This window comes from Parasteatoda tepidariorum, chromosome 11 (genome assembly GCF_982258835.1).
Source record: "Parasteatoda tepidariorum strain Cologne lab strain chromosome 11, Ptep-v5.0, whole genome shotgun sequence".
Classification (NCBI taxonomy): Eukaryota; Metazoa; Arthropoda; class Arachnida; order Araneae; family Theridiidae; genus Parasteatoda; species Parasteatoda tepidariorum.
Window position 1 is genome coordinate 58,310,858 of NC_141765.1, and position 13,794 is coordinate 58,324,651.

Here is a 13,794-nt window from a genome sequence, read left to right on the forward strand (position 1 = left end):
CAAGAACGAAGAACATTTTTGACTGAATTTTGAGTTTAATTTTAAGTTTAATTTAATTTTAAGTTTAATTTAAGTTTAATTTAATTTTAAGTTTAAGTTAAGAACATTTTGAGTTTAATTTTAAATGAATTCCTTTAACTAAAATAGCTCAAATAATGGTGTATTTTCAAATATTTTTAAAGAAACAATGTTTATAGTTCTGTATTTAATTAGATGTGTCCTTTTATTAAATTAAACATGATTTTTTTAAAATAAAATTATATGTAGCATTTTATTTTTGGATGAAAACAAAGTTGTTTGAAAGCATAAAGAATTTGAAGTTTCATTTACAATTTAAAAGTCTTATAAATTTCATAAATAATTTTAGAATATTTATGAATATATATAGAATTTGTTACATGAATATAAAAGAACAATTATTGTATGAACATGATGTAAAACAATTCTAACAGTTTATAAATGAACAGTTTTAATTGTATTAAGAGATTTGATGTAAACATTTTCTAAAAAATCTATTAAAAAATGAATTTATTCAACATTTCCTTGAAATCCATAGAAAAACTTCGTTAAGAATGAGAATTTTCAATGGCACGATTTATTTAGAGTATGATAAAATGCTAAAAAAAGCTGTGGCAAATAATTTATCAAACTGATAAAAAAGTTATTAATAATTTTAGTTTAAACAATTATTTAAAAAAATATAAGTTAATAAAAAATGTTCATTTATCAAAATTTTGAAGATTAATTCTATTCGATTAAATATGAAGATAGATATTGAACAACATTATTGATCTCTTAAATAATCTTCAAAATAATAACTTCAATTCCAAAATTAATATTTTTATTTCATTGTTGGGTAAAAATATATTTAATTAATATCAAATGAAATAGATTTTTTTTGATTAAGCAATTAAAAGTAAATAATTAGGAATTATATGTATGTTATAATGTATTCTGATTTTAAAACTTATCTTTTATAATCGCCAATAAAATTGGGTAAACAATAAAAATAACAAAAAGAGAGAGAGAAAGAGAGAATCTTAAGGTACACTAAAATTTTTTTCCTGTACAATGGAATTTTCAGTAAAAAGGCAAATCTCCAACTAGTTCAACTTAGAACAAATTTTCCAAGCCTGAAGAATAGACTTGCTATCTCTATATATTACTGTTGTAACCTATTACATGAAAAAAGACTTTAAGATGAATGCTACATTTTAAAAAAATATAATAATATATATTGAAGCTAATACCTCTCTATTCCAGCCTTTCTTTTTTTCTTCATTTATATTTTACTTAACCAACTTGATTTGTTCGATTTTCAAACTCTCTGCTCCTTAAAATTAATTGGCTATGGCTTTTCTGAGTCTATACCATTAACGATTTATTTTTAAAAGATTTAACACTTTTTTCTCTCTGGTTTTCTTGCTGGTTACACAAAGCAGCATGTCGTCTTTCTTTTCTCGGAGATGCGGACTACAGTCCGTAGCGAGGAAATTCATTCCTTTCTTTACATCCTTTTCCTTAAATTTTAATGAAATCCTCAAATCATAATTATTTTCTGTAAATTGCATATCTACTTTCTATACCTTTAATTTCTTTTAAAATTAAAGATCCTTTCAAATTTAAGCGTTCTTTCTGTATTTATCTTATTATCACCAGTTAAATTTCTCTTTCTCTTATTTTTATGAATGACGCTTTTTAATTTCTCTAGTCACCCATTTTTAATTTTAGGCTTTCTTTTGTTAAAATTGTGTCAAAAGATAGGTTTTACAAGTAAATTGTGAGTTTGTTCTAAATAAATGTTGGGCTGAATTAAAAGAATGTGTGAATATACCATTTTATTTGTCTTCAATTGGTGATGGTTGTTGTTTTTTATTTCTCCTGTATGTGGTGAGTACTTTTTGTTATTGTTTTGGGTATTTGCTTTATTTATTTTTGGAAACATCTCTAAATTATGTTAAATGTTATATTTGTATTTGGATTTAGCAAGTCATTGTCTTTTTACCTATGTTCTTGGTTAATTCTAGTTTCCACCTTATTCCAAATTTGGTGATAGCAATTTATCCAAACCTCACACTTTGTGACTATTTGAACCTATTGAGTTATTGCCATCCCACGATAGTTTTGTACCACCACTTTTTCTTAATGATCACATTCCCCTTAATTTAATTTATCTTGATTCTATTTCTGGCCTTAATTAATGACTATATCCAAATACAAATTTCATCCTATTCCAAGATATATAATATTTCTATTGTGATGTGAACATATTTACATAATTATTGAAACCATCTAATCTATCACCAATCAAATTTCAATCCATTATCTTAAAATATAAATAATTATCCAATTAGCACCAAAATATATTATCATATTTCTTAAAATGTAACAAAGAAAATATGTGTTTCTTGTATATTTTTTTTGTGGCTGAAAATAAAGAATTAGTAATTATTTTTTGTTTACCATGTAGTGTTTTTCTAGAAATCTACATTTTAGCTTGGTGACCTTACGTATTTTAACAACACAGAATGGCAACTTACAGGCAAAGGAAAGGCCACTCTTTGACAGTGAGACCATTGCCAACATTCTTTTTAAACAAGCCTTACCTACCTTCCTGAATTCCAACACTATAGATGAATTAGGAAGCGGAGTATGCAAAAATTCACTAAATGCATGGAGACTTTTCTCCAACAAAAATGATATGTGATTTTCCATTTGATTTGATATACAAATCAAGCATCTATTGTTTATACGGAATCATAGTTTCATCTAAAGGATGTGAAAAACATTCAAATTTTTTTGTACTGTGTTATTCAGCTCTATAAGTTTTTAAGCACTACAAACAGCTTTTATTTCCAAATGATTATAATCTTTAAAATTTCAAAACTATACAGGAAAAAGATTAAAAAAATACTAATAAAATTATGAAAATGTAGATCTTACCTAAACTTGGAGTTAAACCTCCAACTGCAAGGGCTTGACATAATTCTATTCGATCTGCACCTATCAAATTAAATTAAAAGTATTTTAATATAAAAACTAAACTCAGTGGCACAACAGCCCATAGAGGGCCCATCTCAGTTTTCTTGATGTTGGGCTCTGGGGTGCAGGATCAGATGTTCCGGTTAGGTGGTCAGCTGAATGCGAAACCCCCAATGTTTAGTTCCCAAGCATGCTTGGTACTCATTTATCGACCCACTATAGGGATGAAAGGCTAAGTCAACCTTGCCTGGCCCGAGGATCAAACCCAGGACCTGTGACACGGGAGCGCAAAGCGCTACCACTCAGCCACTGGGCGTCATTTTAATATAAACTATTTGAATTTTTAATGAATTCATAGCCATTTTTAAGGGGGAACAGTAGTCCTCCAGTGTTCATAAGGCCCCTCTTCAAGAGTTGTGAATTTGATTGAGTTTTTTTCTTACACCATTGCTCTGACCAATCTGTTAAAAAAGAGTGTGTGTGAGAGATAATTAGATAAAATATTAAACAAAAAAAACTGCTTAATGATATGTATAAGCATACGTTTTATATATGTCATCAATTATAATATGTTACAGACAGAATTATTCATAAGAGGCTGAAAATAAATTACTTTTTCATAATTACTAAAATACTTTCACAGGCTTACAAAAATACCTTCACAGGCTTACAAAAATACTTTTTTATTTAGCATTTAGTCTGGTAATTCTGGTGAGAAAAAGAATTTTTTTCAACCATGTTATTTATATTCTTTGTTTTTTGGGTTTAGACTTATAATGCAAGGCAAACATTTAGAAATTTTTAACATGTATTTTAATGTCTGTAGAATTTTATGCCTATAACTAATTTTGAAGGAAAAAAAATATTTCTGAAAAGTTGATTTCACATGAACACATGAAAAATTCCCAAGAAAGTTTCTAGGATTCTCTTTTTTTTTATGGAAGAGAATATAAGCAGTAGCTTCACTTTTGAAATTTTCATTTCCAATATTAATTTGCAAAGTTGAGATATTTAAAAAAAACAAACATCAAAGCTGAACAATCATCCAGATGACAAAAACATCAAAAAACATTTTTAAAAAAAACATCAGTGATGAAGAACAAAAGTTTGTGAATTATTGCAGCTAATGCTATTTTACATATCTTTTACTATCAAGGTTGATAAAGTATTTTTAAAATTATTTTAGTTTTATATTTTAAAATTAGTACTTCCTTTAAAAAAAAAACTAATAATATTTTGTAAAATAATACTTACAATAATGTTAAATAGTTTTCAAAACTCTTAAATAATGTTAGTTCTTAGAAGAAGTAAAAACCGTTAAAAATACTTAAACCGTTAAAATACAGAAGGTGAATACTCAATTGTACGGCAGTCATTTTTGGATAATGTTATTTGAAATATTTATTACTTGCATAAAAATTCCAATTTTGTGTTTATTTATTTTGCAAATGGAGAGTTGAAGATGAAGACTGACATCCTAACTTTAAAATCTCACAAATATATAAATTTTAAAAACAAATTTCAAAATAATTGAGGGTAATATTGAAAGCTCAAATTATTTTTTGTATGAAACAGAGCTGTTTATTTTTTTATTTATTTTTAATTAAAAAATTTTGCAAGGATTTTAAAAAAACCAAAAATAATGAAGCAATAATTTTTCTTTGCAAAATGACGTAAAAATTATTATTTACAATATTTCTGATAAGAGATTTCAGAGATTGAGAAATGTACAAAATGAAAAACACACTTTTTTTGTTCAATATTTGATTTTCTTCAACAAGTTAAGAAGAAAGATGCTGGCAAAATAGTACAATGTTCTAAAAAGAATACTCTAATATTGCATAACTTTTGAAGCTTCTAAGAAAGTTTAAAATCTCTGAATCAAAGAAACTGTTAAAGCAGGGTTGGCAGGTTTATGACAGTTTTTGACGGTTTAAACCATGGTTTAAACCGTCACGTCAAAAACCTCATTGTCAAAAATGTCAAAAACCTATATTCATATGTGAAATTTAATTAATACATAAAATTTATGTATTTATTATAAAGGATAGTGTTTCTAAATATGTTCTAGAAAAAATAAATTTAAAATTTTGAAGAAACACTTATATTTTGAATAGTAACCAAAATCTTGTACTTTTGAAAGCTCACATCTTTTGTAATATTATGTATTCATTTTCATGTGTTATTGAAAATCTGCAGTGATATTATTAAGAAATTTATTTATAATCAAATTTAGTGTATAGATTATACTAAAAATTAGACATTTTTAAAGATTAACATTAGCAGTTTTGTACATTAGACATCTTTTAAAGAAAAATCTTTTTAATATTCTTTTAAATCTTCTTAATAATCTTTTTAACATAAGACAATACAAATTTAAGTGCTTTCTGTTAAATACACAGAGTAGTTAGTGTCGATTTACAGTATATTCAGCCTATTCATTTACTATGCTGAAAATTTAGTTTATCCAAATACTTGTGAATTTCATTTTGCTGAATGCTATATAGTTTTGTTGAATATCTAAATATTCAGCTGTTGAATAATTACTTCTTGCTTTCAAGATATGCATTATTTGTATTCTTAATACAAGTGGAGAAAAAAAAATTAAGAGATAAAAATTGCTTTAAAATGATAAGTGTAATAAGTATAAATAAATGTAATAAACAATATGAATTATATTTATCATTATTTACAAATATAACTACTTTTAAATTCAAATTAACATACCGGATACTAAAGATATTCGGTATAACATTAAATAATTTTTTTTTATACACTTGTATCAAGTTTGTATTTATACAACATAACTTGTAAGTTCCTTATAAATATTAGTTATATGTTCCTTATATGTCAAAAATGCATAGTAATAAACTTTTAATTTTCTTAAGTATCAAAAAAAAAAATTTTTTTTTTCAAAATATAAGTATTTAAACAATTTTTGTGCAAAATTTTTCTGCACATGCATTTGAATATAAATTTCTGAGATTTTAAATCTGTTATTTTACCTTAATTTTAATTAAAAAATATTTTAAAACTTGCTGATTACTAGGACTGGGCTTTATACCGATGTAAGACGATATATCGATTTAACTACAACATCGTAATACCGATTTATCCATTTCATCTTCAACAAAATTCCGGAGTGAGCATTTCGACTCTACTAAATCGATTTATTCATGACAGCAAACGCTAAATCGATGTTGCTCTCTCCAATGTAGTGAAACACCGGTTTAATCATTGCGAGAATGTACAGAACAGAGTCCGATCTGCCGTAGCGTAAGGGAAAGATTCAAGGTCAACTATCAACTCATTCTCTTGGTAACACGTGCGCTCAACTTCTTTGGCTATTTGCCAAAATTACATCTGGTGCAGGGGTTGGTATAGTTAAATCGGAATGGGCCATTGAATCTCTTCATTCAAAACTAATTCACTAGGTTATATCGATATTTGGCGGTTGAAAAAAAAACTCCGATATAGCAGGGATCGGTGCAATTGAATCTCCTCATTCAGATGGATATAGCAGGGATCGGTGCAGTTGAATCTCCTCATTCAGATTTCAAGTTTATATCGATATTTGCGGAGGATTTTTTACCACCAAGTGTATGTGATTGTCTTCTCTTTAGAATTCCGATTTTAGGAAATCTTGCTCGTGCAGGAGGGAAAATTCCCATCTTCAATTTTACATATCCTGATTTCTGAAATAGGTTTCTTTCCGTAATATCTTTAAATATTTTACCGGGTTTTCTTTCAGCGTGTATGTTACATTAATTCTTTCCGTACTGTTCGGTTTCTGTTTGCTCGCGCTAACTGAAGTCGCTAAATAAAATTGGTGTTTTGTTTTAATTGGAATAAATTGTAAAAAAATGTTTAGGAAATTTACTAATTTTATCTTTCGTAACTGCCTTTTTTTGTGATCTTTTTAATTATTATTATTCTTTTTCGTTAATTTCTCGCGTGTTTATTATAAATTTTGGGAGATTTATCTTTTTATGGCGCATTACGAGGCTATTTCCGTATCGTTCGGAAATAGCCCCGTAATGCATGCGCAGTTAAAAGATTTCACCTGTCGAATAAGAGTGTATCGTGATTTTTTTTTTTTTTTAAATTTATTATTATTTTTTTTTTGTAGTTTCTCGCGTGCATAATGTTAAGTTTAGAGATTTATCTTTTTAAGGCATGTGCATTACGGGTCTATTTTCGTATTGTTCGGTACCTCTTTTCTTGCGTCAACTGAAGTTGCAGTTTTGTTTTACTTGGAATCAATTGTAAAAAAATATTGAAAGGGGAAGTTAACGATTTTTAACTTTCAAATTAGCCTTTTTTTGTGGTGTTGTTTTTATTTAGTTTCTTGCGTGCTGCTGCTGGAAGTCACCGATGCTTAGCGATTACTTTGGTGCTGATATGGAAAATCTTACCTTAAACGTATTTTACTAAAAAATTAAGTCCCGCAGAGGACTGATCGTTAAGACAAGGTTCTCAGCAGATCACCAAAGTCAAGCATCACTGTCTACGGTCAGTGTGCGGGTGGGGGACCACTTGGATCAGTCTGCATAGGGACTGAGGGTGTGCGGTATTGGTCCTCGTTAAACTGTGCTACCGTAAAGTGCTCGACTTTGCGCACAGGTCGTCGGGCTACCGAAGCGGGGGTGCCATCCCCTCCGCAGAGGATCAAAATTGTGATGGCATGTCTTCGGATCATCCTCCGGGATGTTTCCCAGACCGTCGCCAATAGCCCATTATGCAGCTCTAGTGCGACGTAAATTAACAACAACAATAACAACTAAAAAATTAAATTTGGAATAAAAGGAAATTGCATCTTATTACTGATATACTTCTTTTTTGTCATTGCCGGGAAGGGGGGGGTGAATCTATCACTAAATCTATTCACTTCATTAAATTTTAAAATCTGTGTCCCAAACATATAATTGCTGTTTTGGTAACTAGAGAAAATTGCACCTTCCTTTTTCAGAAAAAATCATTTAGTTGAAACAAACAGATAGCAATGAACGTAAGTAAAAAAAAAAATGTTTATATTTTCGTGAAAATACATGCTATTTCTGTTGAAATTCATCCAAACTTTTTTATCAAAGCTATAACATGTTGTAAAAGTTAAAAACATTTACAGTTTTTGATTATACTGGTTGTTCAAAAATATTTTTTTCCTTTTTTTCGTCGTTGGAGATGCTGAATACTAAATAAAATCTTTATTATTATGATTTAAATTACTTTGGAAATAATAAAAAGTCTGAATTCCATTTAAAGTTCTCCAGCACTATATTCCTGATACTTTTAAAAATTGTCCACTTACTACAAATTATAAATAGTAATACACTTTATAAAATCAAGTAAGATAGTTTGATTCATTGCTCAGAAAAAAAATATGAATTTCAAATTTTCAATATATATATATATATATATATATATATATATATATATATATATATATATATATATATATATATTTTAACAGCAAACTTTCAAAAGTGACTTGTTACGAAGTATATTTTTTATTAAAGTAAAAAAATTATGATAGGAATGGGAAATTTCCAGGTGTAATCTAAAAACTAGGGCGCAGGCATGATGATGTTTTAAACTAGTCTTAGTTCATTTAAGCATATTTTCAATAAAAATATTAATGTATAGTTATTTATATATGTACAGAGAAAGTGAAAGTTTTTAATTTTTTTTACTAATAAAATAAATGCAAAAGAAAAAGGTAAACAATATTCTCCAATACCTTTAGTGAAAAGTTACAGAGTAAAATTAGTAAATTGTAGTATTTAAATAAGCTTTTGAATATCTGCAAAAAATTATTCATAATCAGAACAACTTTGTCAAAATTTCTGTGGACTAGGAGTTGACTGTAAGTGAGTTAAAAAAACAAACAAACAATACATTTGAATAGAGGAAGGGGTACTGTGGATTTATTTCTTAGTTTTGTCGTTTAGATTGTTAAATCGATATAACCTAATATCGCGATATAAAAGGGTTGATTATATCGATTTAAGAAATTTCTATATCGTCCAGCCCTACTGATTACCTGTAGTATAATTAAATTTCAATATAATGCATGGCAACTGTTGGTAGTTTTGAAGTTTATATATTTTCTAGGCAAACTTCAGTTTTTGACGGTTTAAACCAGTATCATACCATACCCTTGTCATGTCAAAAACCACTTTTTGACGTCAAAAACCCAACCCTGTGTTAAAGAGAATTGTTTACTAAGGTCTCTTAAATTGAATAGGCAAATAAGATAAATTTAATAAAAATACAGATTACTGTTGTACAAGAGAATTCAGAAAATGAAAGGTTTAAACAAAAATAAATAACTTTACGCTTATTTTTTTTATGAAGCTAACACAAAAATGCTCAGCATTGAAGACAATTCATTGCAGGAAATCAATTTTTCAGATCAAGACCCATCGGCACCAAAATATTTTTTTTTTTAAAAATTGTCTCGAAACTTTTTTTAATATAATATATTAAAGCTTCATAATAAAAATATTACATTAGTTTTTGTTGTTATTATAAAATAATGTCTGAAAAAACTTTAACATTTAATTTTTTCTGCTTATTAAAATAGATTGTCAAATATAGAAAGGTCCAGAGCTTCTAAAAACGGCCTTGAATGTATTTAAATTATATAGGCATTTTACGTAATACATCTGTATTACGTAAAATGCCTATAATTGCCACATATTTGCCTGTAATTGCCACAAAATGAATTTTCATCAAATTCATTTTGTGGCAATTACAGGCAAAGTAAAAAAAAAAAAAAAATACTAACATTAAGAAAAGTAAGTAATTACAAATGGGGAATCGAAATTACATGGAAATACTCAAGACATTATTATTATTTCTTTTTTTGGAAGAAAAAGTTACGGTCTTGATCGGAATTAACAAAGTATTGAATAACAAAAAAAAAGAAAAAAAAAAGATTAGTGCAATTTATCACCCAATAGAAATATTTTCAGAGAAAAGTAATTTTATTTTGATAACAAGCATTCACATTTTAAATTTACATAAATCCTTAAAAAACTACAAAAAAAGGGCAGAAGCTTACATAAAAAAGTTAGTTAATAATATCTTTAGTTAATAAATTAAAGAATCATTTGGGTAAGGGGAAGGAGTAAAACAGTACACTCATAGATACATTAATTAACAAGAAAACTTAGAGAAATCAAATTTGTTCACAAATGAAAAGTATGGGAAACTGATACAGATCATCACAAAAAAAAAAAATATATACTGCTTCTCAGACGGCAAAGAATCTTGGTTCTATGCAGCCTGTCAGTTGGAAGCCCTTGCACTAGAACATGTAAATTACCTTCAATTAAAAATCCATTTTGAATCTTAAAATGTGAAAGGAAGGTTTCACTTTTTTTTTATCGTACATTTAAATAATGTAAAGAAAAAACCTGATTTATATAAAAAATACTCTTCATCATGCTTTTAGGAAGTAACATAAGACTATGAAGTAAAATGCTAAAAAAAAAACCCCAACAACTTAAACAAAGTTAGCAGTACTTAACTGCAAGTTATTCTATTATGTCTTACGTAAAAAAATAACCTTCTGAACATTTCTACAAACAATTAAAATCCATTTTAATTGCAATTAATTGAATTTTACAGTGAAATAACATTTATAACATTATGATATGTATTATTTGATTAAATGAACTTTAAAAATAATGTTAGAAAAAAATACCTCCAGCTTCAGCCTTTCTAGCCGATTCAATATTATCTACACAAACTTCCAGAATGCATTCCATATCTATAAAAATTCCTAATCTTTATTAGATACAAATTGTAAAAATAATATACTAATTGATAATATGCAACAATTACAATAAATGTAATAATGACAATTTCTTAAAAAGTGACAAAATAGCAACACAGTGCGCCTCAATCACAACATAATGACTTAGAGTTACAAAAGTTTGAATTGTTCACTATTTGTAGAAAAGCATAAAGTTCTTGCAAAAAATATTTTGTTTTTTTAAATGCAATGAAAATTTTATGTAACTTGGTCCCTAATACAGTTTATTAATTAACGTTGAAAAATAATATTTTTTCCAGATAGTATCTATGTTTATGCTGGAATGCAGCTCTAATGCTGTTTAAAAAACAAGAAGGATCCTTTTTGGATAAGAAGTACATTTCTTCTAGATTAGACAATATCCTCTTAACTTCAATAACCTCATTTGAAGAGACTTTCCATTATATTCTTTATGTCAGAATACACTTTCTTCTTGTTTCAAGCATTTTTCAAAGTGTTAAATCTTTTGGAAAAGATATGCTTTTAATTTGTAGGGACAAATTAAAAATTTCTAACACGTTGCTCAAACAATTTTTGCTTCCCGACTTACATTGGCACCTTTGGCAACAGCACAGTACGCCATTAAATAAAATTTCCTTTCACATAGATTTATTTTATTTATATAAATGAGTAAAACAAACTGGGGAGAACTTGATACTTAACAATGCTTAACGATACTCAATAATCTTTATGATTAAACAGTTAGTACACCTTTAAATTTAAATGACAGATCAAGAAAGGGAAATATCCACAGGGAAGAGTTAAACCAAAAAGAGAAGACTGCGTATCTATAAAGATATATATATTATGAAAAAATATTGTAATAATAGAATAATATTCACTTCACTGTACTGCTGAAATATGTAGAAACAATATACTTATTTTAATCCTTCATTTGTTTCTTTCAATGAATACCAAAATTGAAAGCTACATACATTATAAAGAAAACATTGTTACTCTGGACAAGCTTCTTAATACAAAAATTTAAATTTTTTTCCTATGCATGAAAGTGTGAAAAAACATTAGCATAGTTAAGTGAATTCTTCAGTAACGGTGTAACATGCCTAAATGAATTTCAATATGTTTAATTATAATATTATAGATTGTTTTGAATTAAATACAGAGAGCTTCATTTTTATTTTTCCAATCTAAATATATGTTTACACTAATATCTAAAGAATACTGATTTCTCTTTCTCATTAAAGCTGTTAGAAAATAAGCAATTGAATGAAAGAATCAACATTTCATGCCACTTAAAGAAATCAATAATTGAAATAACTTACCCAGACTAAAGCAAAAAAAAATATTAATTTACTAGTTTTAATTCTATTAAAATCTTACTTATTTCTAATCAACACTAGCATACACTTGTTTTTTAGAAGATTCTTCAAATCGCCGAAATATAAACAAATGTTTAAAACGAAAGTGATATAATTACTCAGAAGATTGAAATAGTCTCAAAAATTTCTTATAACCTCTTTACTATGAGATTACTTTTAAAACAGAAGCAACCAAATACTAAAACTTCAACTTCAACTATTAATTACGCAAAATAGTTCTAACCAATGACACATCTTTACTTCAGAGGTGCCGTGGCGCTAGTAGCAACAAAAGACTGAGTTAAAAGTTCATTCTCACTGGATGAATGAGAACCGAATAAGTGAGAAATATATATCCATAAAAAATTCGCCAATCGGGTTTTTGTTCTGATTTTTTGGCATGCCATAAAAATCACGGCAAATTTTATAATGCTTTATGTACTGTTTGTAATATTTTATATGTGTATGAAATGGCATCACTGGCTACTGTCAGTGTGCGGGTGGGTGACCACTTGGCGTAGGGACCGAGGGTGTGCGGTATTGGTCCTCGTTAAACTGTGCTACCCTTAAGTGCTCGACTTCGCGCGCAGGTCGTCGGGCTACCGAAGCGGGGGTGCCATCCCCTCCGCAGAGGATCAAAATTGTGATGGCATGTCTTCGGATCATCCTCCGGGATGCTTCCCAGACCGTCACCAATAGCCCATTGTGCAGCTCTAGTGCGACGTAAATTAACAACAACAACAATGTGTATGCAATGTATAATTTACTGTTTTTGTTATATTTTTTGTACAGCTGTAATCTTTTACTTTTGTATAAATAAATGTGAAGAGAGAGAGAGGTCATCACTTTTTAATTTAATAAAACGTAAAAAAAATGCATAGATATTTTCTTTAGATGCTGGTAAATAACCTTAAGCTACTGGGAGTAACTTCAACTTTTCTCATCATATGGAATAGTTATCTTTTGGATGATTCTTCTTTAATAAGCAAAGAGTTGAAAAATTTTGAATTTAATTTATAAATTTTTAATTCTTGGCATAAAAAAACTAATTAAATGAAGAAAAAAAAGCTAAATAAAATGATTTTTTAGTTTATGTATAAATTAGAATTTAAGCAATATAACTCATAATTGTAAATCGTGTAAAGTTAAAAATGTCGATAAAATTGTATTAAATGATTTATTTTTAAAATCATTTATAAATTTATGGAACAATTGTTTTTTTGTTGTTATTATTGAATTATTGTTTGCTTTAAAGCATGATTCCTTTCCTTAGTTTTATTTATATAATACAATATTTTTTTTTTTACATTGCAGTTTCCTTTGGCTAGACACATCGATAATTAGGCAAGACAAAGCAAGGAAAACTTATTTACTAATACCAAATGTTCTGTTTTCAAAAAATTGAATGTCAAAAAATTAAATATAAAACTGAATATCATAAATAGAATACAGTATAAAATTCAACAAAGGTAAATTCAATATAAACATTGAAATAAAAAACATCCTACCGAGCACAAAAAATACTTTAAAAAAATCGCAAAGAGATTATGAAAATGTAAAATTATTAACTCATGTCTTTTGAGCACCGGTTTCATGTATAGAGTCTCCATCCCCCCCTTTTGTTCAGATGTACGGAAATATATAACGGGGCTTTCCCTTTATAATACTTTTCTC

The 13,794-nt window shown here is 27.7% G+C and overlaps 1 protein-coding gene across 7 annotated transcripts in view; it reads right to left on the bottom strand.

Annotated features, from left to right (window-relative positions):
- LOC107445941 (copper homeostasis protein cutC homolog) overlaps positions 1–12,284 on the bottom strand; it is a 34,886-nt gene extending 22,602 nt beyond the window's left edge. The window contains exons 1-3 of one of the 7 annotated variants that reach the window (XM_016060453.5): positions 12,143–12,284; positions 10,691–10,756; positions 2,944–3,003 (exon numbers count right to left, since the gene is read on the bottom strand). In XM_016060453.5, the coding sequence (XP_015915939.1) occupies positions 2,944–3,003; positions 10,691–10,754 (124 nt within the window). In that variant the 5' untranslated portion in view covers positions 10,755–10,756; positions 12,143–12,284. Of the gene's footprint in view, positions 1–2,943; positions 3,004–10,690; positions 10,769–11,736; positions 11,875–12,084 lie in introns of those variants that run through there. The other 6 variants (XM_016060454.5, XM_016060456.5, XM_016060452.5 and 3 more) reach the window with 6 other exon arrangements.
- Positions 12,285–13,794: the final 1,510 nt, after the last annotated feature.